Source organism: Rhinichthys klamathensis, unplaced genomic scaffold, assembly GCF_029890125.1.
Source record: "Rhinichthys klamathensis goyatoka isolate OS25496 unplaced genomic scaffold, OSU_Roscu_1.1 h1tg000082l_1, whole genome shotgun sequence".
Lineage (NCBI taxonomy): Eukaryota > Metazoa > Chordata > Actinopteri > Cypriniformes > Leuciscidae > Rhinichthys > Rhinichthys klamathensis.
In genome coordinates this window covers 2,145,562-2,172,209 of record NW_026606624.1, presented here as the reverse complement: position 1 = coordinate 2,172,209, position 26,648 = coordinate 2,145,562, and the positions used below count along the sequence as shown (strand labels likewise).

At 38.1% G+C, this 26,648-nt stretch overlaps 1 protein-coding gene across 6 annotated transcripts in view; it reads right to left on the bottom strand.

Annotated features, from left to right (window-relative positions):
* Positions 1–26,648, bottom strand: part of iqsec1b (IQ motif and Sec7 domain ArfGEF 1b) — a 207,610-nt gene that overhangs the window by 62,795 nt on the left and 118,167 nt on the right. The window contains exon 1 of one of the 6 annotated variants that reach the window (XM_056251414.1): positions 15,945–16,251. The exons of 4 other annotated variants lie outside the window; for them this stretch is intronic. In XM_056251414.1, coding sequence (XP_056107389.1) covers positions 15,945–16,021 — 77 coding nt within the window. In that variant the 5' untranslated portion in view covers positions 16,022–16,251. Of the gene's footprint in view, positions 1–9,694; positions 9,874–15,944; positions 16,252–26,648 lie in introns of those variants that run through there. One more of the 6 variants, XM_056251416.1, reaches the window with a different exon arrangement.

Here is a 26,648-nt window from a genome sequence, read left to right as displayed (position 1 = left end):
TGGTGCAATCAGATTTATCCTTTTCGCCCGATGGACCGTAAACCGTAAAATTTACACTAAAGGAGGGTCCCTATAGTACTAAATTACAGAGGTTTGGGGGTAAAATGTACCCATGTAAAGTCAGACATTTATAATAATAGTCAGGAAAAATATATATTTTTTTGGAAATACAACTGTCTATTGAACCTTCAGAAAAACACTGTAAAACTAACTAAATAAAAAAAACTAAATGTATAATTTTGGATATTTCAGGCCTTTATGGTATTATATTGACCACAACGAAATTGTATTTTCATTGCATTTATAATCTGTGAATTTATTATAATATTTGTTACAATATTTGTGCTAGTCCAAAAAAGAGTTTCAATGACAACACAGACTGAAACCAGGTTATAAGTTAAATATACAGTATTCAACCATTACATTATTATTAATAAAACAACTTTATACATTGTAGAGAGAGAGAGAGAGAGAGAGAGAGAGAGAGAGAGAGAGAGAGAGAGAGAGAGAGAGAGAGAGAGAGAGAGAGAGAGAGAGAGAGAGAGAGAGATAAGTACCCATTCTAAATATATCTCACAATTATAATTCATATACTTATAATATCTACTTTTCAGATACTGAATTACTTTCAAAATAAACAAACTTGCTTCTGATGAGACTGGAGAAATGTATGCCCTATAAACAAGCAAACAATTATGGAAATGTTATCTTTGCCAGGCCCAACACAGAAGTCTGAGGACTGATGTCATGGTGATGATATTCCAGCGAGAGAGGTAGGGGGTGCAATTTGAGGGTCCCGGCTGATTTATATATGCTCTCTGAGAAATGTGGTCGAAAAAAAGAAAGAAGCACTGCACACAAAAAGCACATACTGTATAAACGCAAGACAGATGCTTATGTGCATTAAGAACACTCCTGAAAACCTCCACGAGCAGGCCGGTCTATTTTCACAGAGCCGGATGGATCCGTGACTGTGTGCAGAATGAGGAGCTTTATAATCCAGACAGATATATAAAGCTCTATTATACAAACAGAATGAAGCTTGGTAAACAAAGCCTTTACCTGAGCTTTAGCTATACAGCCCGGAGAAGATCCAATGTCTGCGACTATAGAGAGCGTGTGTGCGTGTTTACACTATGCCATGCAGCGAGAACCGGATTTAATGACTGTTTACAGGCCGCAATGACGTGTGTCCCACACATACACAGCTGTCAGTGCGGTAACTGCCTCTTCACTGTGTGTTCACATGCCACAACTAATTTAAAGGGAAGCTAGGACTCGTGCATCCTGCTGGGATGTTTGCCATAGAGAAAAGGGGGAAGGGTGACGTCCGTATGTCAGGATGCTATCTGATGCCATATGGGAATGATGCCCACAGACTGAGTGTATTTTTATTTAACAAAGGCCTTTGTGCAACATTTAAAGGAATAGTTGTTCATCCAAAAAAGAAAATTCTGCTGTCAAAGTTATTTTTAACTATATAAGGGACTATGGTTAATGTTCAAAGAATGTGATGCACCAAAAAGGACCAAAAATACTACAAAAGCAGCATAAAAATAATCTTTTATGACTCATTCCTTGTATTTTTTTGTCAAATGATTACTTACATTTCAGTGTGCTATTCACACAGATCTATTCTAGGGCTTTAAAACACTTGGAATATAGTGAATGAGTCATTTAAACCAGATTTATGATACGTTTCTGCTGCTATTTTTTTGTTGTTGTCCTTTTTCAAGCAAATATATCAACCTGATGAGTTTTCCATAGTGTCCAAATGCTGTGTATCAGACATTTCCAGGCATGCTAAAAAGCTTTTCAAGTTCTTCTTGTATTCTCAACACACAAGTTTGTCTAAAGTTTCTGTTTCAGGCATTTACCAAGTACTTACCCAAGTTTAGCCCAAAAAACTGATGACTGATGGTGTCTAAAAGCAAAGTATTTGGCAAAAAACACTTCTGGGACTCTTACACCCTCTGATATCTCCTATACGCCTGCCTTATCCATTACCAACCATTATCACTCCACATGAATGAATAATCTGCAATGAATTTCTAATGTCCCGTTTCTCTGTGACAGCATCGCACAATTTATCATTCACTGTGTCTAGTGAAGTTGCCATAGACGGCTAGGTGATATCGCTATATGGAAATGGACTGAGTTAAATGGACAAGCCGAGGACGGATGGACCAGTAAACAATGCATGAGCACACACCCACCTGGAGCCTGACATCCCCCTCTTTCCTCTGCTGTTCCATTAAAAACAGCTCAGATGCACAAACTGCTTTGCATTATGGACAAAAGGAGGACAGATTGACAGAAGACCACTTATTGGGAAAAGAGCTGCCATTTCATTACCATAATCAGCAGAAGACCACCACCTGCCCACCCCCAATCGACATCATCTCAACATAGAATAAAAAATACATAAATGTTGTACATGCTCTAATATAAAAATTTGTCTATGGCTGATAACCAACAAATGAAAATAAACTAAAGAAATAAACTGCATCACAACATTATGGCCCTGTTTACACCTGGTGTTAAGATGTGTTTTGATCGATCGGATCACAAGTGGACGACACTAAATACAGGTGTAAACGGGGTCTAAAACGTTTTGAGCTTGTCCACTTTTGACCACTTCCAAAGGTAGTCGAAAAACGCATTGCTTTCATAGTGTAAACGCTCATGTGGTTACATGTGTTCAAACCGCCAAAAGACCGCCTGAAGACCCCTTGTTGACTGAAGACCCAAATTTGGTTTGAAGATGAAAAGCACAATGTTATCTCACCATTTCTTATTTCTAACATGCACTCACAGCGTTCGGCGTAGACTTGCGGCTATCGGAGCTGAAACAAAAGCTGCTGCTCTCTGAATGTTTTTCACGTCGTCTCCGGGCGCGTTCATATGTAAATTGTCCATTAGATCAAAAGAACTGAAAAAAAACCCCCCATACATTTACCAACCAGCCCATAGACCCTCCCTTCGAAGAAATCAGGACAGAAGTGGTTGAAATTGGACAAATATCAAAACGGGTATGTGTCTACCTCGTCTTGTGATCCAATCGTTTTTAAAGATTAACTTGTGTTAGATGACGAAAAAGGTAATCTAAATGCATAAATGAGCGCATACAATTAAAAATCCAATATTGACTGGTGATATATTGTGCATCTCAACAAAAATGTCAAAAAGAGCTCAATTATCCCCCTAGCACCTCCAGCGAGATCTTTATATAGACCTTCTGAGTGAAGCAGCTGGAAGCAGAAGGGTAATGAGTGACAAGCATGCATCAGCAAAAAGACACAGCTCCCTAATTACAGCTTATACCTCCAGCTCTGGCTCTGCTTAAACACGGCAGCGGATGGAAGCAGGCGTTGAAAGAATGCGAGGTACGCTTCACTGCGTGTTCCCTGGATATTACTTTATCTTAGATGTTTTCAGTGGCAGTTGAAAAGCATCTCCCGAAATGAAAAATTTTGATTCAACCCCCCAAAAAGCAAAGATTGTAACACTTTGTTCCAGAGCCTTTCATTGTCATTTTTTTCATTCGTTGCATCTGAAGAGGGTGAGAGAAAAACGAACAGGCTCCTCGGCTAAGGGAGAGCGTCATTGAAGGGATTTCCTTTTTTTCTTTCCAGTAGATTAAAATCCTCTCCTTCCAGTCTCTCATGCATAATTATGTTCATCACAAAGGATGAGCCTTTTAAACGGGCTGGAATTGCAGATGAAGCTGAATTGATTGGTTGCCGGCATGAGGTAATTGATCTGGAGTTTCTCTCATGTTAGTCCTGTGTCTAATTCACTAACCATGCATACAGACATATTTGTCTGTACTTTGCTACACATAAATGATTGATATGATTAGTCAATAAGTTCACTAAACAAATAATACATCGAATCATAATTTTCTTTTCCCGAATTTATGCAAAAGAACATCTGACAAGAAAATAAAATCAAGCAAACAAATCAAAATGATTCCAATAACACAATAAAACAAATTAATTAACAAAAGTTCCAGTCAAAGACTTTTCTTTTTCTTTTTTCTTACTCTTGTCAAATGTCCATTACATATTCGAAAAGGAGTGGGAAGAAGATAAAAAACGTATTTAATCCCACCCCCTTTCCACAATTCAAAAGCTTACAATAAGTCGACCCACGTTCCATGTATTCATAAATCTACTTTGTTATACCCCAAAGCAAAAAAAAAAAAAAAATCTAAAAAATAATATTAAATAAATTATCAATTATTTAAACAAGGAAAATAATAATTAAATCAATAATATGGAAGAATAACTTAGAAATATCAGTAGCTCAGAAAAAGAAATGACATATTACTAGCCCCAAAACACTCAGATTGTCAATTTAATGTTTCTAATGTGATATACAGTATACTGTATGTGTGATGTTAAGTACTCTGATGACAGGAAAATACCTTTTATTCATATGTCAATCAAAAAATTAATAAATCAGGCCAGTGTGAAAATGCCAAGATGAAACTGAATAAAAGTAAGTCTCAAAAATGTAGACTCGCTTGAGATGAAATGCTTTACAGCATAAGATCAATATAGTGCTCAAAAATAGCATAAAAAGAGACTTACAGAGCATAACAGTTTGTTTGAGGTGAGACAATATAATTGTCAAACACGTTTGGTCTTGGCACATTCATCTTTGAAGAGGAAGAATAGCCGAAGTCTGTCTCCCTATAATATTTTATCATTCAAACAGCATATAGTCTAGGTCCATTTCTTGATTCCCCACTACAAAAGTGCCCTAAATATGTCTGGCTTCAAGAGTGGCTTTCAAACAAGCGCTGCACAAGAGTAAAAGAACATCAAAAAAGCTCTCACCGACTTAAATCAATACTTCAGACAAGAGGGACCGCAGAGAAAGAGCAATAAACAAATGGACTTCACTCCTCCTGACAACCTGAGGTTTCATATCTAGCACATAGCCTACAGTAAATTGAATTCCTAGATGTTACGAACATTAAGACAATGAATAATTGCACAAGAGTGTAAATGACAGAGCGTTCATTTTTGTGTGTAGCTATCCCTTTACTTGTGTGCTTTTTGGGGTATTTGGCTATTCTTTCCACCCTGCTATTTGCACTCTCCAGACATCATTTAACTATTCTCACAAGCAGAAGTTGTGGTTTATCTGTGGACAAAAAGACTGTGGAAACGGTTTCATGTTTGGGTCGAGAGTAAAATGGCAAATATTTCCAACTGCGTCACTCAGCCTGATATTTTCTTCCACTTTAAAATGGGAAAAAGTCTCGTCTCATCTTTCCTCTCTAAAAGCTTCCTCTTTAGTGGCTGTTGTCCGGCCCCTTGGCTGTTTTACAAGGGAAATTATGTTTATATGAGTTATATAAAGGCATTCAAAGCTCTGTCAATGGAGCTGAAACCCACCAATGCTTTCACTGTCTCTTATGAAAAAAGTAACTTGAAGAGTCCTTCCTATTGAGCTTTTTTGAAGTGCTATAAACAAAATAAAAAATAAGGCACAAAAACTCCCGTTGAAATGTCATTGAGAGTTTCCTGTGGTGAAAATAACAATCTTTCTAATAACACGCTGGGGAGACAGTGGTCCTTGAAAATGATATAGTGAGATAAAAAATGGTCTGTAAGGGAAAAACAGCTATCGTGGCAAACATGGACTGAAAAACCAAAGATCTTCGATGTTTGCAGCTCTGCCTCATTAAATTGTACAAATCAATATCTAAGATTTGCTCTAAAACAAAAAAAATTCCGAAAGAGAAGAGCTTGTGATGAACTATAGATGACCAATTTCAAATCTAAAATAGTGGCTGGAGGGGAGTCCTGGGGCGGAGTTTGTGTGCATAGTGCTCAAAGGGTCAGGCAACATTAAACAGGAGATGGACTGACCGTCACAATGAGGTCACGACCGCCATCAATTTTATATGTGCAGCAGAGAGAGACAGCACTGGGCAATGTGCTGTTAGATACATAACATATGGAGCCCCAGGTGGAGGGAACAGGCCAATATCCAGCCATTAGTCTTGCCTTGAGCTGACAGACCACTGGATAAAAGTTAGATCATGAAAAGGCACTCAAAAGCTAAAGTTGAGCTTAGAGTATCAGCAAGATGTACACGATATATAATTGAAAGATTTTAAGACTATAATACAATCATGTATTACCATTAAAATGTAAAATTTATAACATCATTATGTCCATTAAAACTGTCAAATAAATGACAGTCATTTTAAAACAAGTGCTATAACATATGTTCAAAGATTCAGTACGGAAAAGACTTTATGAGCTGAAAGGTAAGCTTTGCGGCGGTACGATAAGACAGGATGGATTGCTTTCAAATGCATTTGAAAGGTAGGGCGATTCACTTTGTATTGTTTAGGCAGAGCTGATATCATTTTAATGAGTATGCCTACTCTCAAGCTCATTCAGATCGGATAACTAGAAGAGCAAGTAGTACGAATCCTTTAAAAAAAATAAGCTGATGTGAAAACCATTTAATTAATTGAAAAATAAACCACATTAGAGATTCACAGAAAACAAAAGTGACTGTCCTACTGCACCGCGAAAAAACCCCCAGCAATCCATCAAACCACAGAATGTGTCATGTGGTTATATTGCCAAATGCAACCTAATTACTCAGTGTAAACTGCAACCCTCGCTCTGAAATATTAATAGATGCTAAAAAGAATATTGGCGCTGTGTCAGAAGAAAAAGGGAACAGTGCCTTCACTTGTGTTGACATGTTTGTCAATGAGGAAAAATGGGTAACGCTTCCTTTTACAGTCCTGTTACCCATGTACTTACTATGTACTTATTATAGTAATTATAATTACTGGGTAATAACTAGGCTAGGTACTAACCCTGAACCTACCCCTAAACCTACCCCTAACCCATGTACTTACCTTATATTAGCCAGTACTTTCTAGTTAAGTACACTGTAAGTACACGTAAGTACTGTACTGTAAAAGGAAGCGTTACCGAAAAATGATTAAATAATGAATTTTCTCATCTTGAAATATGAAATGCCAATTATACACTACTTGATGGAAAAAACAATGTTACTCTAAAAAGACAAATAGATATGTTTGATCAGTTAGAGACAGACAGAGAGACAAACGGACGGAAGGAAGATAGATATATGTGACTCGTACAAGCAAATGACTGAACTAGTACAACAATATTTGAGGGCTCCTTTTGTAAAATCTCCCCACACTGCGGTGCAGTTTCCCATCCAGCTGAGAGGCCGTGAATCAGAAAGAATTGCTTACTCACCCACAGACAGTTCAGAGATCTGTCTAGAGAAGCGCTGCTGTCTTTTTGCAGTTGTTTGCCCACTTGATCAGTCAAACGATTCTGAAAAATCCAAGCATCTCCTCTGAATACCGAACTCAAATCTCTCACGTTGATGTTGGATCTGTTCAGGTGTCGTCTCCTTGTTGCTAAAAGAAAAGTCTAAAAGCAGCAAAGTCTGAGCAACTATCTGAAGTCTGTATAAGGTTCCTCGAGCACAGAGAGCAGAAAAGCCTGGGAGATTCCTTTACATAACACAGGCTCCAGCAAACAGGTCGGCCCCGAGAACCCCCTCCAAAGGCTTGGAAAATACCTGCAAATGTCTGGTGACGCACCGGTGGAAAAAAAAACAGATGCAGACAGCCAGTCAGACAGCCCATAGGAAACACTCTATAACTGGGAGATTCATAAAGTCCTCGACACAAGGAAAGAACAACTATCTCTCTGATACTACACAGTGTTAGAGAAGGAATGACAGCAAGCTGAACAGGACAAGACGGGCACCTTCAGATGCAACTGCAAGCCGTGCAATGTAAATTAATAATAGACTGTGCTTCCATGGTGTGCTAGTTTACACTGCTGGATCAGGTTGCCTGACATCTACAGTTTCACAAGACCTTTATTTAAAAACAGCCTAAAATTTTGTTATAAGTTATAAGCACTTCCAAAAAGCAATTTCCTTTGGCCTTGATAAAACACCACAGGGGGTTTAACAAACTACAGATCCCTTTCGAATCAGACATCTGAGATACAAAAAAAAAAAAAAAAAAAAGATTCCTGGAAGAAGGCACTTGTCCTGGGTTTTTTGCCCTGAAGGCCGATGAGGAGACATTTTTTCATTGTGAAATGAGATATAGAGTGAGCTCATTCTACAGATGACAGCAGAAAGGCAGCAATGAACAGCCGGAAATGAAACCAAGGAGAACCTGAGAACTCTGCTATGAGACACCCAACAGCGAGAGTCTTAAAGCAGAGATCATGGAGCTCTAGCATACAGGAACACTATAATCAAAATCCCCCTAAAACACCAGCAGCAGTTCATTTCCCTGCCAAAGACCCTTTCTAGTTCCAGAGTTATCATTTTAGAAAAAGTGTAATGGTGTTGAGCAATAGAAAACATGCCATTTAAAGGAACGGTTGACTCAAAATTGAAAATTCTGTCATAATTTACAAAATGAAGTCATTATTCACTGAAAATCTTAGCCTTTGTCATCAGCTCTCCTTCACATTTTTTTCTTACTTGCCGCATTGTGAGAACCAATTCGGATTCACAGACACTTGATTTTAAATAGTGTTCAAGAATCTATCTATCCATCCATACATCTAAACATCTCAGAAGAGACGATTGCTTTAGAAATTTGGCTACACTGGTTTTGATGTACGTTTTTTGAATGCCTAAACAGAACTGGTTCATGGAATCATTTGTTTGTGTGCTACGCTAGAGATTCTGACAAAATAGCTAATTAATTTTCAGTCTGCTACATTGAAACACATGATGACAGGAGTTTCATCTTCATGCAAGCTATTCCCTGATCTATACACTATGCACGCCCCAATTAGATTCACAGGAGACGATGTTGGGAAGAACACCAAGGGCAACACAAGAAGACAACAACTGTGAGAGAGTACTGTATGTCTGTGGATATGGAAGAAATGGGAAATGTCTGAAAGTGGATCTCGGAATATGCAAAAACGCCTTTACACTTCCACTACAAAACAACTGTAAAGTAAAGCATGATTCAGAAGATTCAGTTTCTAAAAAGAGTCGAGTCTGTGGCTCACCAAATGCTAGGGAGAAAATTACAGAGCCCTGGAAAACTGGTTGGCTACACTGTGGTGAATGAAGTGGCCTGACTCAGAGCCTCTAGTCACTAATTTTAGCCAAGTTGGGTGGAAACACGCAGTCTTGTTAAGCTATATAACTGTACTCCAAATTACAGAAGAATAGTACTCAATATCAAATATAAAGAACAAACTAAGCCATTAAAGTAAACAAGCTGTACTTCATGTTAATGTATTATGCTGAGAGCATTCATTACATCTTGTTGCGTTTCTGATTGCAAGAAAACACAGTAAAACTTTCATTTCAATGACAAAAACACATATGGAACAAAATACCTGAGTTTTACAAAAAATAATTAGAAAACATCCTAAACTAAACTGAATTTCTTTTGGAGTAGAAACAATTTTAACTCCGAAATTGCTATTTCACAAACAATAATTAAAAAAACAAAACAAGCAAATAACACCTTGAATTAGATGTGAAATTTGGAAGTATAGAAAAACGGAAATGGTATTTTCTTGTAAAACATACTCCTTTTATTTACAACTTTGAAAAAGTGAAAACAGGTGTTCTGCAGGAGAAGAACTTCATGCACTGATCTCCACCTGATTTAAAGATCTCCTACCTTATGGTACGCACTGAAATGCAGTATTTCCACATCAGATTCAACATGAGGGCATGTCCTGCCTGGCTGCTTGATGAGGGTCTTCAAAGCAAGGTGGGGTAGATCCAAAAAGAAGGAGAAGAAAATACAGTGGAGCTCATGTGCTGCTGGACTCAACTCAACTCCAATCACCCAGAATAGCCGCTCCTTCCTCTTTCCCTTCTCTCAACCACAAACAGCGTGCTATGCTTGAAGTGCTCAAAGAGTAGGGGGAAAAAAAATAAATCACTAATTCATTCACCCCCCCCCAGTTCAAGTTACAGCAGTTGTTGCTGCTTCTAAAGCATAGGCATCTTTAGCTTTGTTTATGTAGCCATACCCAAATGTTCCCCTCTGGGAGAAGTTGTCTTACAGCAATCCGAGGTTCCCATGCTAGCCGAGGAATGGAGTATCCTATCTCTGTACATCAGAGACACATCCGGATGCACTCGTTCTCCTCAAGCAGACGCACTCCTCCTGTCATGCGCTCGGAGTGCGAGTCATTTCATTTGGAGGTTGTTAAATCCCGGTCTGTGTCAAAGGGAACAGGCAGGCCCGTTCGGCCAACACTTGCGCCAAGCGTGACACGTCTCCCTAAGGAGGCCAGGGAGGGTCTGACCAGTGTTTGCACCCTCAAATATGACTTGTAGATGTAGTTGATTGGTCTCAATAGCATTAAATGAGTGTCGTAATGGAATTTTAATGTTAAAAAAATACTGAAGCTGTTGAGCTGAGTGGGGCCAGATTTATCCCAGAGAACAGTGCTGCAGGAGGCTATGAGATCATAATCAAAGCCTGTCATTGGAGTAAAGGCTTGGCACACTCCATGGAAATGGATTACCCTCAAAAACTGTAACTTAAAGCCTTACGCACCAACACTGGAATACACATGTAAAAAGTCATGAAGAAGAAAAACGGGATCGGAGCCAGTGAAGAAACTGTGCAGAAACAGAGAAATCAAACAAGTCAGGGAAGTTTTAAAATGACCTTTAGGTTGGCTTTAAGTTCTGCAAACACAGATGAGTGAAATGTATACAGTGAGATCGATTGCAGACGATAACATTTGTTTTTGTTTGGCTCTGTTCACTTCCTCTTTGGTTTTGAAATGCTTCCACGACGTTCAGGTTAAATTGCCGGCTGTCCACTGTAATTTACATGGAGGGTGAATATTAAAACATTTTACTGCTGTTTTATATAACAGAGTTTACTTTGTGAGGTCAACTTAAAATGTACGAGGAAAACTATCTGAGAAAACCATTTAAAGGAGAACTCCGGCGCAAAATGAACCTTTGGTCTAATAAAACATTGGTACCTAGTCAACCGTTCTCTGAGATTTGTTTTCATGATAATGGAATGTAAAGAGTTTTATCTCCAAAAACTGTTTAGCGTATAACGCTAGTAATGGGGGCATATAATAAGTAAAAAGAAATCGCTAGTTAATACCACTAACAAGACTCAAAATAGCCCCACACGAACACAGTAGCATAATGAGGGTCCCTACATGTAAAACGAAGCATTGAGAACTTTGTAAGTGTACAGACCGTTTAATAAGAAGATAAAGATAAAGACAGTCCACTTCGTGTATACAGACAGGAGCCATCTTTGGAAAACAGTCTCGACTAATCAAACCACGAACGCCATTCATACAGTTCAGCTCACTTAGCACGTCGTTCGTGGTTTGATTAGTTGAGACTGTTTTCCAAAGATGGCTCCTGTCTGTATACACGAAGTGGACTGTCTTTATCTTTATCTTCTTATTAAACGGTCTGTACACTTACAAAGTTCTCAATGCTTCGTTTTGCATATAGGGACCCTCATTATGCTACCGTGCTAGTGTGGGGCTATTTTGAGTCTTGTTAGTGGTATAAACTAGCGATTTCTTTTTACTTATTATATGCCCCCATTACTAGCGTTATACGCTAAACAGTTTTTAGAGATAAAACTCTTTACATTCGATTATCATGAAAACAAATCTCAGAGAACGGTTGACTAGGTACCAATGTTTTATTAGACCAAAGGTTAATTTTGCACCGGAGTTCTCCTTTAACAGAAGACTAAAGTATATGCATACAATGTAAAGTATAGTTCAAAAGTTTGAGGTCGCTAAGATTTTATAATGTTTTTGAAATACATTTTTTTAAATAAACTTTTGCTCACCAAGGTAGTCATATTATGAAATATTATTTCAATTTCAAATAACTGATTTCTATATTTCAATATATTTAAATGTAATTTAGCCACTCAATCCTTTAGAAATCATTGTAATAAGCTGACTCGGTGCTTGAGAAACATGAATATTTTTGTGGAAACACGATACATTTTTTTTTAGGATTCTTTGATGAATAGAAAGTTCCAAAATAACTTTTATTTGAAATAGAAATCTTTTATAACATTATAAATGTCTTTATTGTCAATTTTGATCAATAGGCTTTATGCACAGCTTCACTACTTCCTGAACTTCAGCCAGCCCTTTGTTTCCTGTCTGTCATTATTGGACAAACGGATTAATCCAGGTGTGCCTGATTATTGTTACTGAGGCCAGGCACACCTGGATTAATCAGTTTGTCCAATAATGACAGACAGGAAACAAAGGGCTGGCTGAAGTTCAGGAAGTAGGGAAGCTGTGCATAAAGACAATTTAATGCATCCTTGCGGAATAAAAGTACTTTTTTTTTTTTTTTTTTTTTTATCTTACTGACCCCAAATTTTAAACAGTGGTGTAGTAATTTAGTATTCCATATTGACAATATAAATTGAAATATTGTGCTAACTATTGGCTAGATTTTAGAAAGGTGAAACAAAATCTGATCAGCTGAAAAGGAAAGTTGTTTCAGAGGTGGAGGAACTAGAGTCCGTTTTGATTATATACTGTAAGGACTTTTAAGGCAAATTCTGAGACCAAAGTCATAACCTTTAAACTGTACACCACATCCTAAAAATACAGGAAATCTGGAGGTTGAAGAACATGGTGTTCTTTTTTCCAAAGGAAATATACAACTAAATATTATGAAAGCAATTTCATTCAGCGAATGAAAAATCAAAGTCTGCTTGCTTTCCATGTCAACTGTAAAATGCCTGACATTTCACATGCTAAGGATAGTAATAATTAGCAGCACCTTTCTAAACCAGCCTTGTTGTTTTGCTGTTTCTGTAACTGACATCAGAATACTTCCCTGAAGACTGCCACATCCTCCAAAAAACATCCTCTCTTTATCTAATTACTGTCCAACACATACGAGACAGAAAAAAGCAGACATTCACACTGGCACACACAGACATGCTTTCTGTAGCCTCATTACTCTTGGCAGCAAAAGACTGAACAAAATGCAATTTGGACAAAAGCATTACAACTCAAGACAGAGATCACACAAACAAACATAACCCAGCTTTACGTCCATCATAAAGTAAAGGGCTGATGGATCGTTTTTAAAGCTGACAGTTTAATACTGGCCAATAATCTCAATTGAAGTCTAAATTAATTTAGGACTATGGCTTTATTTATGACAGTGTAAATATCTCTATGTGATCTCCATCTGACATACTAAAATAATTAAAAGACAAATCAATATTTACTTGGTAAGCCATCATGTAATAGGCAGGATAATGTACATTTAGATTGTTATTATTGCAACAAAACCACTTTATGTCATTTCAAGGCATTCATCATCATTACCATCATCAACATGATGATCCTAAACACTGGGACGGACTAAAGTAATGCTTACACAATGTCCAGATCAGCCAAATAGTGTATAATAATAACAATAAAAAACTAATTCGATGGATGGATGGAACATTTTTATATTTTAATTTGAGACCAAAATTTTAAAGCTGTGTAAAATTCAAGTCAACTGCTTGACATACTCAACACAAGACTACCAAATGAAATACTAGCAATGAACATGTTTATGAATATATGCAGGAAACACTGTAGTTATATTTACACCCTGGCAAACACTATCCAGTGCATTCAAGCTATACATTTTATAAGTATGTATGGTTACTGGGAATCGAACCCATGAGCTTGGCGCTGCTAGTGGCATTCTCAGCCAGTTGAGCAATGGGAACATACAGTTCACTCCTATTTACACAAATGAAATAAACGTATGAGAATGGCTCTGCTTCACCACAATTACAAGCAAAAAGCTCCATAAAAGGTGAGTCTTTTCAAAAATGACCACAGCAGGAAATAACAAATCTTGCTCTTTTTAAGGATTCAGTGTGAAGGACTCTGGACTTCAAAAAAAAATTCCAGTCTGGGACGTCTACGCCCACATCAGCAACTGAGGGGAATATTAATGACCTGCTCTGCTAATTTGCATATGGAAGTGATGCTGTGTTCATCTGTGGTAAAATATAGCTAATAGTGAGTGTATGCATTATATTAATCAGTGAAGCACCTGCATATGCGTCATTTAAGGTGTCATTCCAGTCTTAAAGGGCCAGCGCCCCTAAATAATGTACATTAATGCAGATATTTGAGGTACCTTTAGCCAAAAGGGAGTAATTTTTTCATCAAATCATTTAGAGAATGCGATGATAGGGTAAAAAGCCCATTTCTGATGAGACAACTGAATATAAGTCTGATTCCATTATCAACGTGATTGTTTCCCCAACAAAAACGTAAAATGTCAAAGCTTATGAATCATTTTAATGTGCTCTAAAGAGGTTTTATTGGGCCGCTCCTTCCCTGACAGTACCAGCTGCATAATTCTGTTCTGAAACACCTACGCTGACTGTCTACCACATGGCACGTTGCGAGAAAAATAAAGGGGGATTTTTCTCTTTTGTTTCTTCAGTTTTCAGTTTTGTTTCAAATGTGAAGTTGAAAGTCGCCAACAACACTGTATATTGTGTTTGATTGAAGGCATTGCACAGGACACAAAAGGCCACGTTGTGTGAACTGTGCAGTTTCCACTGATTACAGCAGTCAATTGAAGGACACGGTTAGGAGAGAAGGTCAGCACGAACAGTTGACAGGGGATTTCCTGAGTCAGAGACACCTGGGTGCCTTAGTCAGCAAAGGTTAAGCGTAACTTTTTTTTACGGTGTTCACGGGAAGAAGAGAGGAGGACCCATAAACGTCAGGCATGAAGGTATCAATAATGACAACTTTGAATAAATGAATGAATGAATGCAGATACTAAATAACATACTAATAATAACTACTTTTAACTAAAAAAAAAGAAAAGAAAAAAAGCCATTAATCAGCTGACATTTTAATGAGGAATTTTGAAATTACATCGATCGATCTATAAATTACAGGAACGTCTGTCTGTCTGTGTGCATGTCTGTCTGTCTGTTAATTGCATATCTCTCGAACCGATAGTCTGCTTATTCATTTGTGGATGTTACCTGAATCTGTAAGTCAGCTACACTGTTTACTTCTGAATATTATATTTTATTGTAGAGCGCTTAACGTTATCATTTTCTCAGAGTTTAGGCTCTTGTGTAATAGTAGCCTAGTCTATTCAGTAACTCAAAGATACCAAACCAACAATTACTAAAAACACACAAAAACAGATTTTGCACGGGCATTGCACTAGTTTTATAAAAAAAAAGAAAAAAAAAGAAATCAAATTAATAATTATTAATGATGAATACATTTTTTAAATGAACAAATATTCCATGCAGTATCTCAGTTAATATTTGTTCATAAAAACAGTAAGTGTATTAATGCAAGAATTTAGTTTAAAATAGTTTTAAATTAAATATAGCATGTCACATTGTCGGGCACTGCCAATGTCAACTTAAAACCAAAGCTCAAAGATCTCCAGGGCATAAGAAGGAAGACTATCCTCAAGCAATGATAGAGCACCGGACAGAACAAGGGCCTAAGGGGGGTACCATGCCCCACAATAGAGGATCAAATCTTTGATGGAAACGCTTGTCAGGTCACAGACACACAATAGAGCTCGATTTAAATCAGACTGACTCACTGCAACCTCAACTTTGAAGCCCTTAACTCACAACAACACAAAGATACACCAATCTAAGGTCAGTCGCGGCTCTTTACTGACTGAATAACAGCCTGTAAAGGCTTTATTGAGCCGATCTGAAAACTGCTACTGAATGAGAACAATACACAGTGCATTAAACTGCTCCAACAATAAAAGCATCTTTAATTGGAAATGAATTAGTTGAACAATAACACCACATTACCATAAGTTGATAATACCTTCATTCAAGTCACATTTTATTATAAAAGCAATAGAGAACAAAGACGTCTTACCTTTTATAGAAGCCATTGAGAGGCTGCAAGCAAAGAAACTGCCAGTAATCCAAACAAAATGTCTTGAGCTTCAACATTGTCTTGAGCAAGAAACCGACGCGTTTTGTGATTTAGCCTATCACATCCCTGCTAGCCTGCATAAAAGAGTTGAAATGCACGTGGTTGCACCATCACACCTGACTCAGAGGTGTTTGAGTGACGGTGAATATGCCAAACATCCCGTGGATCGACGTAAGACAGGGCCTCGGCTGTGGCTGTAAATCCTTCCAGCATGAATAGTAACACCCTTTGTGATGTCTCTCTCTCACCCCCAATGAAGAAGTCACACAAACCATGTGTACGACTCTCCACCGCTTCAGGGATGTGACACAAAGTGTGTGAGAAATATATCTGTAATTCCTCTAGCTCTAATCCAGCAGTGCACAAACAGTCCAAACAGAATTAAAAAAAAAAAAACGGAAAGCTTTTCCCTCACTTTTGAATTACAGCTGCTTCCATTGTCTGTCAGTGCCGATGACAAAGTCCAGCTTCAGCGTCCTTCACCGCAACCACAAAGCCCCCCAACACCCCCCTGCCCGGCCCGTATTAATTATGCTTTATCTGATGGTGCACTCCCTTTGCCAGCCATGTGTGTGTTGAGCAGTGCTAATCACTAGAAGCACATGGTGATCAGCAGGGACTCACCAAACACAAGCTGGCTGATTTACAACCTCACTCTGATATGCTGATGCCCGTTGCCAGGATACGGGATCACTGGCGATAAAATGCTAAATGGAAGCCTTAAGATGATGCTGATTGGCTGAGAGTGAGACAGTGGGCATGGCCAAAAAGTCAAGAGAGGCCACTGATTTTATTTTTGTTCAGGGTAAATTGGATAAAATGCAATAGCAAGGTTACATGTAGCTGACTTGAAATTTCAAGTGGTAAATGTAGAGTGGCATACACTTCATTAAGACACTTTTTTGTTTCCCAAATAAATGATCATATATGCAGGTTTTGTGACCAAATATTAATTGAAGAGTTAAATTTAGTAATTTATGGAGCAAATTTACCTGTAGAAATTAATTTCTTACAGAACAGGACACTATAAGTGACCCGCAAAAAGATAGTTAACACCGACAATAATCTTTCACTTAAACATAAATTTTATCCTAAAATCTTGATGACAAAGTTCGTGAACATTTCAAGCAGTAACAGTAATGTGGCATGCTACACTTCGCTATTTGATTTGATTTTTTGGAATATTTGAACATTTAACAAGATATTGGTCACTACAGTACATTTAAATGACTGGTGAAAAAGCTAAAAGATTTTTAACAAATTGTATAAAAAACAAACATATTAATCATATATCTTGATGTTAAAAAGGACATTAGTCATGTTATTGGTCAACCAGTATTACACTGACAGACTAAAAACAATGAAAAGAGGGAAGTAATGTCAAAAAGCAGTGAAATTAGCAAAATTACAGAAACATTATTGTGCATGAGCCTAGTCTGAACCTGAATATGTAGAGAAAGCAAATGAGATGTGACCGCAATGTCATGGAAATTGAATGCACTGAGAGAGGTATATTTAAACACATGATAGCACATTCAAGCAATCCATTTCAAGGTAGCATGACCAGTAATTACCAAACCCTGTAGGCACTCATTTCTCTAGAGAATATCAACATACTCATATGTGTGTGTGTGTTTGGGATGCTTGTCATTATGCGAACTACTGAAGCCCCTGCACGCAGACCGGATCTTTCTGCTCCCTCTCACGACCTCTAAACTTTCTCAAATCCATCCACAGCCTGGCACTCAAACAAAACACACAGTCCTCTCGCTATAGATTGGTACAACAGATCAGGGATTTCTTTGTGCAAGTGTAAAGTGAGAAATGCTTAATGACACTCGCAGCCAAACAGAGCTCTATAGAGTTGAGCATTCATACTGTTTGTTTGCCAAAGCACAAAAAGTCACATGGTAAACAATAAAAACACGCATCATTTAGCAAAATCATTTAGACATATACATTTTTTTAAGAATATGAAGGCCTTACATTGTTAAATTGTACCAAATATCTTTCCAACCATTTCCAAAAGGGTTTTTATTCATTAGTTCTTGGGTGATCCAAAATGTTTTATGTACTCACAGCCAAGACAGTCAGCTCACTTAAAAACAATCCGCACTCCGCCTTTCTGCAATTTAACTCGGAATTGCATTTAATTTTATGAACCTTTTACTTGTTTAAAACCCATAAACATTAGAGAACACAAGTACGGCCACACATGTCCCTTTTTCCTCAGTAATGAGTTCTAGCAAACAGCTCTTTTGTCTTGTGGGTAGTTTAGGGGCCCGTTTTGTAAGGGGGCTCGGAGGGGGGATGAGGGGGAGTGGGGCTTGCCCATTAAACAGACGAGGATACATCCATCATCCGGTTGGCTGAGACTGAGGTCGTCTTCTTCCACACAGGACCGAGACATTTTGACTGATGTATATATATATATATTCTATAGGCTAAAAATATAACTTGAAGACTCCAGTTTCTTCAATGGGAAACAAAGCTTTAATGGGGGAAGGTGCAATTGGTCTTGAGCGGGCAGAGTGGGCTAAAGCCATCCATTAGTACACCAGGTGTTGGCTTTTCAGGACCCAGCTGTGCTCCAGGTCCCCAGTAAATGAGCCACACGGCTCTCTGGAGGTAATGACAGCGGTCAGCATTCGAGGAAGCACACACTGCTATTAATGAACCGATGCTCTGCGAGAACTCAACACCAGTTAATGGCCCCTAGGCACAGCCACAGCCACATGAATGCCAGTTTTACGGTACAGGGCATCATATTCATGAATGACACTCAAGGGAACGCAAGGGAAATCTCAAACTGATAGATTTGTGGTAATTAAAGCCTATATATGTAATGCACGATTGCACGAAAATGCATGAAAAGCAGTTTCTTTCTAAGGGATGTTATCACCAGCCTTGCAGAAAACTGGATGTCTCTTATGCTCACCAAGACTGCAAAAAAGCCAAATACTGCAGTAAAAAGTGTCAAATTTGTGAAATATTATTACAATTTAAAATAGCTGTTTCCAACTTTAAAAATGTAATTTATTCCTGTGATGGCGAAGCTGGATTTTTAAATTTAATTACATTTTAATTAAATATATATATATTTTTTATTTAACCAAATTAAAACAACTGCATTATGTGAGCACTTGACAATTTGTAGTAAAAACTTTAATCAGAGCTCAAACATTTGTATTTATAAGTTTAAGTTTCAGTATATACTACAATGGTAGCTAATGAACAATAGCTAAAATACCTTTTAGATGTATTAAGACAAAATATTAATGTGTATAAGACTGTGAATGCCTCCAGAACACCCTTATAGAGTTAGAAGAGGTATACAAAATGTAAAGCAAAAAAATAAAAAATTCTGTAAAATAACCAAAAAGTATGCATTAAAAGCAGTAAAAGCAATTGTACGATTCTGAAGTTATATACACATTTTATGCCATGTATACACCTCAATACAATCTAAACATACATTCTTTGTGATTGTTGGATAGCTGCATTCCTCGGATATGGTACAGTAAAATGAACATTTGCAGAAAAAGCACACCAGTGATTATTTCACACAGAGGCACCAGCTGTGTAAATACAGCTTGGTTTCACGGTCTTAGGGACTGTTTTGATATACATAAGAACGGATTATATAACTATGTTTGCTCTATTGTAATGTTTTATCCCCTGGACCTGATGTCTCTTCAAAGATAAATTTTCAAGTGAAATAGAGAGCCGGTTTATTAAAATGTACCAGTGAAAAAAACAAAAGCTTAGAATAGAGGTACCTTTATATCAATTCAATAAACACTGCCTTCCCTGCAGAAAAAAAAACAAAACAGCTTAAGCTGGTAGCTGTGTTTTTAGAACATGGGTTACCTGGTCTAAACTGGTCACACGATTGAAGGAGTAACAACGTTGGATATAGGTGGTCAAGTTGGTTATTGAAACATAGCTAGTCTAGCAGCTAAAGCCCCTGATATACTTTAAGCGAAAACGAAGAACAAACCGGTGTGAAGTTTGTTTGGAGTTTGTTACGAGAGTTTGAAACCGATTAAAGTGAGTCTTCTGAAAAAGTTAGCTCGTGCTGGTATTGGTCCAGGGTGATTATGTAAGCTTTTTTTGACGTGGAAATCTTCTCCGGCTCATTTCTTCTTTTCAGTCCGTCAAAGTCAGACGCAAGTGAAAACATGAACACACTGAAGAGCGTGCGAGAGTGTGCGTTATTGTAACTTAAGTACATCACTTGACAGTTTCATGCGCATTTAGTTTTTAAAAGTGTTTATTGGTTCTAAATGCTCCGGTCGTCTGCTGTGTTCAGACTTAAGTTTTGTTTGACTACATTTAGGAAGTGTACTTTCTTGGAGTAGATAAAATAAAAAGGGAGTTTGTATTTCTGACTGCTTGTATTCATTGACAAAAATGTAGCCATGTGCAGTAATATTGCAATGCATCGTGATGAATTATGATAATCGAATCGTTGACATGATAACTGTAATCGAATTGAACCGTGAGACCAAAGACGATTCACACCCCTAATATATTTATAAATCAGCGTAATGTGACTTGACTGGAGTTCTGAATTGCAGAGCTTGTGCAAACATATCCATGTCGCTGATGCTTTAAAATATAATTAGAATGATTATTAAAAATTCGTAGTTGTAATTATAATTATAGTTATCGTCTTTGGTGTGAACGGTCCTGAACACATTGAACGTGAAATTTTGAAGTAGAAAGACCGAAATAGTATTTTCTTGTAAAACATAGCCTACTTCAATTGGTTTTATATACAACTTCGAAAAAAAAAAAATTTAAGAGTAGATTTTCCAACAACATGTTTGTTAGTTTGTTGAGAATAACCCACTGCACTGACAAATACTGCAAACCATGGTGATGTGAGATCATGTTACTGGCACTCAGAGACTCCATCTTGTCTGTACTCATCCTGCTAACTTCATTACTTCCCTCTTTTCTCTTTAAAATGTTAACATCCTTTACGACAGAGCTGTATGTCTTCTTTTAATTCCCCAGGTGAATGGGGTGATGATCCTGTCAGAGATACGTTTTGACGATAAAATGCCCGAAGTGGCGTTATCTGTGCTCCTCCGGTTTGATTGGCGGAAAAGGGCTTTGGCTTGCAGGCCATCTTAAAGACCCCCGAGAGGCTTTGGCCGTCCCAAGCGGGTAGGTGGGTGTGTAATTGCAGTTATTGTCATGGCACGCGGGGCCAGATGGGGTCTAGGCAGAAATGATGAAGGTAGGCCATATTTTCGTGGCCTCAATATCACTTCTCTTTGAGATGGCTATCATGGTGAAGAGCTCTGTCTGGGCTCTGGCAGATAGACTAATTTATCTCGATATATCCTGCCATGCTACTATGATGTAGAAGGTGTCCAGCAGCCTAGGGCAATGCATCATGACACCCAACTGCCTGAGGGCTTGAGAGAAGCCAATATGTGCATGGCTGATATTATAATTAGAGCTTTTTAAAATAAACAAAGGCAGTGCCTATAGATATCAATATGCAGGGAGGATAAAACAACATCTATAATGAAAAAAGTGCTTTATATCAGACTAACCGACGTAGAGGCTGTCTTTTATAGCAGTATGTTAATGGATTCCAATTTGCTGAAGAAAAACGGTGCGACAACTGAGCGAATTATTGCCTGCTGGTGGCCCATTCAAGGCTAAATGGAGCACCGGGAAATGTATTTATGACCCTCGTCATGTTTCTGGTGAGAAAAAAGGAAAGAGAAAAACAGAACATCTTTGTCTATTTTTAGTCTATTATCATGACCACTTCCTTTCAAAAGTCTTCAGAAAGCCCCTTTTTTTCTTCTATCAAAGCTGGAACAATAGCTGCCTGTGGACAGCTCCAGTGAGAATCGCTCAAGCACAATGAAACACGGGGTGCGAAACTCACACCCAGCTCTGGATGACATCAAATCGCAAATATTTATACTTCCATACGCCCTAAAGTGGATCATAATGACACTTCTTGAATCGTCTCATTTCTTTTAGACAGCCAGTAGTTTGTTCTGTTAAAAGCATTACTACAATATTGAAAGCAAGATATCAGCATTCACAAAACAATTTCATGAGTTTATTCTCATTTATTTTGTTTTTGTTATATTTATTTATTATATTTCAATTGTAATGTATATCATTAAAACTAATAAAGTAATTTGTATATTATATGCCATACTCAATGGATGGATGGATTTTGTGCTTTTTATATTACAGCAATGTTTTTAATAAAAATAACTAAATAAATTATCATTTATTCTACATTCTTTATCCATATTCCAGATAATCACACTGCCTTATGCAACTCTCCAGTTGATTCTGTCAGTATCTCTGGAATTATAAGAACTTTGTTAGCTAAAACTGCCCACCCTTCAGGCTGTTCATACACATTCATGCATCATGAAAAAGGGACTGTAGCTCCATGCTCCCTCTAGTGGATTGAGACAATGTCCCTGCAGTCCATCCCCTCATAAATATTCCACACGCTCATTTGCATTTCCTGTTCTATGCACTCCTGCCAGAGACAAAACACACCATCTTAAAAGTGATCCTCTTATGAACATATGAACAGATCACCCAGTGCACAGACACACACATTACACAGAAACAAATTGCTGCATATGCAAATGAGGACATCAGGGCATACAACAGATCAGATGTGAGTTTAGCATTTTAAATGACTGATTGCCTTCCAGTGTTGGAAAGTACATGCAAACTAAATGCACTTAAATGGTGAGCGCATTCAATTAAATATTGGAGATAAAACATTGTGCATATTTATTCTATGTCACAGAGGTACGTGCAGCATCTGAGCTTGGAAACGGGCCAGATCGCTTAAAACACATTTAACCAAGGTCTAATGGTCTAAGTATTCAACGAACGCATTAGATTATGAGCCAATTAATTCAATCACAGACCAAAGAATTGTAATTTCAGTCTCACTGGCTGGGATGGAGAACGATTACACTAAAACTCATCAACTTCACTCATTATGTGGCCCATAATACCAGATCTAAACTAAAAATGGCTTGTTGGATGGATATTTGTAGTGGCCCTCAACACTAATGAAACAGTTACAGTCTCAGCTTCATTAAGTTCAGATCATCAACGACTCTTTATTAAGAATCATATAATCATTTCTTCTTGTATATGAGAACCATTTTCCTCTATTTCCCAATCAAATTAAGAACTCAAAGAGACAAAGGCTGTGCATACAGTGCAATTGGAAACCAATGATATGATGCTATTTTTTTAGGTTTGATGTGACAGTTTTGTGAGCGCTCTCTTCACACCGAGATGAAACAGGGAAGCCTCGGTGGGTTCAACCTTTGCTTTGAAGTGGTTGTTTGTTGCCAGCGAATTAAATAATTCCATAAAGATGAAAGGTGAATAAAATGTCAGCAGAGGCATGCTGGGTTGTGCAGTTAAGCTGTTGACGGCAATGGAGTTGTGTGGCAGAAGTGAGCAATTCAGCACACACAAAAAAAAACCTTTCAAAACTGACATTTGTCAAGTGTGGCATTGTGCAAGCACTACATTACTGAAATGTAATGGCAGGGGACAACTACATTTTCCACACTTTCTGAAGAAAATGGTAGTGCCAATGCCTTGCCTTGGCTGTCATCATGTTGTTAAGCGGTTAAGCCACTGATAGGTGGTTGTTTTACTGGCCTACATCAAAAGATATATATGTAAAAAGCATACAATGTTTTTTCAAATAAAAATATATTAATATAAAACAAAATAAAGAGCAATATATTTAACATACAATAACTTTGCAATAACTTAACTGTTTTTTAACTAATCACAGCCTCATATTGCTTTTATACAACTGTTCGATGGCACAAGTGTGTAAGTAAATACGAAACAAAAAAAAACTTTTGTCTTTAAGGGTCTTAGAAAGTCTTTAAAACCCCTCTTTCGTGCAGAACTTCCGCCGCGGATTCAAATGTCAAGTTGACAGTTTAACAGTTGAGCCCAAGCCTCCATTACTAATTCTAAAATGTCACTTTAAAACTAGCAATGAAGGAATGTTGTTACGCTTCATTGAAGCTTATTGTATTATGTAGAGTATTATGAGAGAGAGATTGACTGAGCATTTAATTTCTGATATAGCTATCAACGTACTCATGTAGTAGCCTAGCAGTTCAGGTGCCAAGAAAATAAAAGTAGAGTAAGACGGCAAAATGTTCACTTTTCTACTGCTTATTGAGTCGGCCATTTGAGACCTAGAACAAAGTGTCCATCTCTCTTAAAGCAGACATGGTGCCCTTGCCTACTTGTTTTTATATAAGCACTAAAAATCCTGAGGGACACGGAGCCTAGAGTTTAACGGAGAAAATCCTGTAGGCTATTTTTGAGGGTCATAGCATGACCCTACCAGCAAAGCCCTGTTAGAACCAATGGGCTTTCATCATCCGCCTTTGAGAGCCAGAATGGGGAACATGAACCGGTCATTGGTCTCACTTTCTGCTGTTTGAGATAGGAGTCATGGGGATTTTCACTACAAGGTGCTGCACCTACTGTCTGATTCCAACTGAAGAAAACATCCCATTTCCAGTTTTTAATGCTCCTTAAAAGAACTGAACAACATGAGGTTGAGTAGAGCTGTCGGTAGGGCTGGGTATCGAGTTCGATTCTTTTTAAGGCTCTGACCGAATTACCTGGATAACATCGAGTATCAAAAAATGTCTTGCCGTTCGGTACCAAATTTCGATACCTAAGGGGTGGAGATGGAGATGCATAGACAGTATAAGAAGTGGACAGAGCCATCTCATTGGAACTCAGTTGAGACAGTTGAAGCCCATTTTTAGCGATTTTTGAGCACTTCCGTTCCTGACGCGCAGACTCAAACCGACTCAAACTAAGCTTGATGACGTGAGCAACCTGTCTGACAGACGTTAATCTTCTAGTAGCTGTGCGTGAAAATTGCCAACGTTAATCTTGCAGAGACGGGGAACTTGAGCAAAGAGTTCTTTGGCGTGAGTGAGCAGGAGTAATAATTCCGTTGCTTTTATGTACTCATTATCTATGGGCTTCTCCCTTGACGGGACGTCCCCCCAATTGCCTGCGAGCTTCTCCTCCTGTCTGTACGGTCATTTCTGTACAGCGCGACAGAGAGTCGAGTGGTTATGACGCAATCGTTAGCCTATTTTTACTAAATCTGTTTCTACGGGGCCATAATGTAACATAGAAGGTAATGGAGCCCTTTATACATTGTCGTGTTTCTTTAGAAATAAATAATGGACAAATGGAGTCTTTAAACGCCTCAAATGTAAAGTTATTTGCTGTCAAAGTGACGCCAAAATGAATGGGAGTAAATGGAAATGCTAACGCAAGTGAAGTTCTGCTACAACATGGCGGCACCCGGCCGGCTTCAACTTCCGGTCGATGGATTACCCCCTTGTGGAGATGGCATTGTCCAACGGAGGGCGTCTCTGCACACGCAAGGTTGCGCGCGCGCTACGCGGTTTGAAGCACAATCTCTGTCTCGCGTGCGCGCTCGCTCTAGATTACGGGAGATTTTAACTATTTTGCTGTATAATTAGTCGATCACAAGTGGCTCAACAGGTAGATCTATAGATAAACTCATCTTTCAGGCATTTGACCGACCGGGTTGACACTTCAGCGTGAGAAATCGGGAGTGTGGCGTGTGAGCGTGTGAAACCAATCAAATGCGTGTGTCTCACGGCCAATGCGTGAGAGTTGGCAGCCCTGTCACTATACTGCGGAGATGAAAAGTCAGCAATGTCAACATCTTTGCAGCCAACACTGCCTCAGAAAACACAAAATTATTAATAAACAAATAAAATGTCTCCTTGCTATTTTTTTATGTGTGCGATTGAGCGTGAGGCATATATTACGCCCCCCAGTACCCTATTATGAGTCATTGAGTCTGTAAAATAAAGTCAACAAACTGAAAGAATAAAATCAAAGTTGTTTTTTTAGGTAATATGTAATGTAATCTTGTTAAAATAGATTTCATAAAATTGGTATCGGAAAAAGTATCGTTCAGGAACTGATATCGAAGTCAAGGTATCGGTATCAAATTTTTTTTTTTACGATACCCAGCCCTAGCTGACGGTTAGCACACATGCTCATGCAAATAGCCTAATACATCACTGTTTTTGCCTTCTGTCATTTTCCAATCCTATTTCCATCTTCTCTCCCAACTATTTAAGATCTTGCTCTACTATTCTATATCAATAAGTCACAGAAAGCCAATAATAACTGTTTAAAGGTTACCTGAACAAATTTCAGTGATGTCTATGCTGTGTTGATCTGAATATTTTGCCAGCACAAAGAGTCAATTTTCATAATTAAATCTATTAAATTCAATGAGCAGCAACTGGTCCAAGATAATAACATTGATCATGAGGTTACATACAAAGACAGGTGCTTATTCTTTCATGCATTCATTCGCCTGTGTCAACATTTACTGTCTGGTGCCACTGGAGAACACAGCCATATGTCACATATAACATAAAAATAAACTCGCTTCAAAGCAAGAATACAGCCTCAGTGATTCAGATCATATGACAGTACATGCAGACACAAATTCCATCTCTCACAAACAACGACGATTGCAATTAAATCTGAGCTACTGCATTTTGAGTAAACCAATGT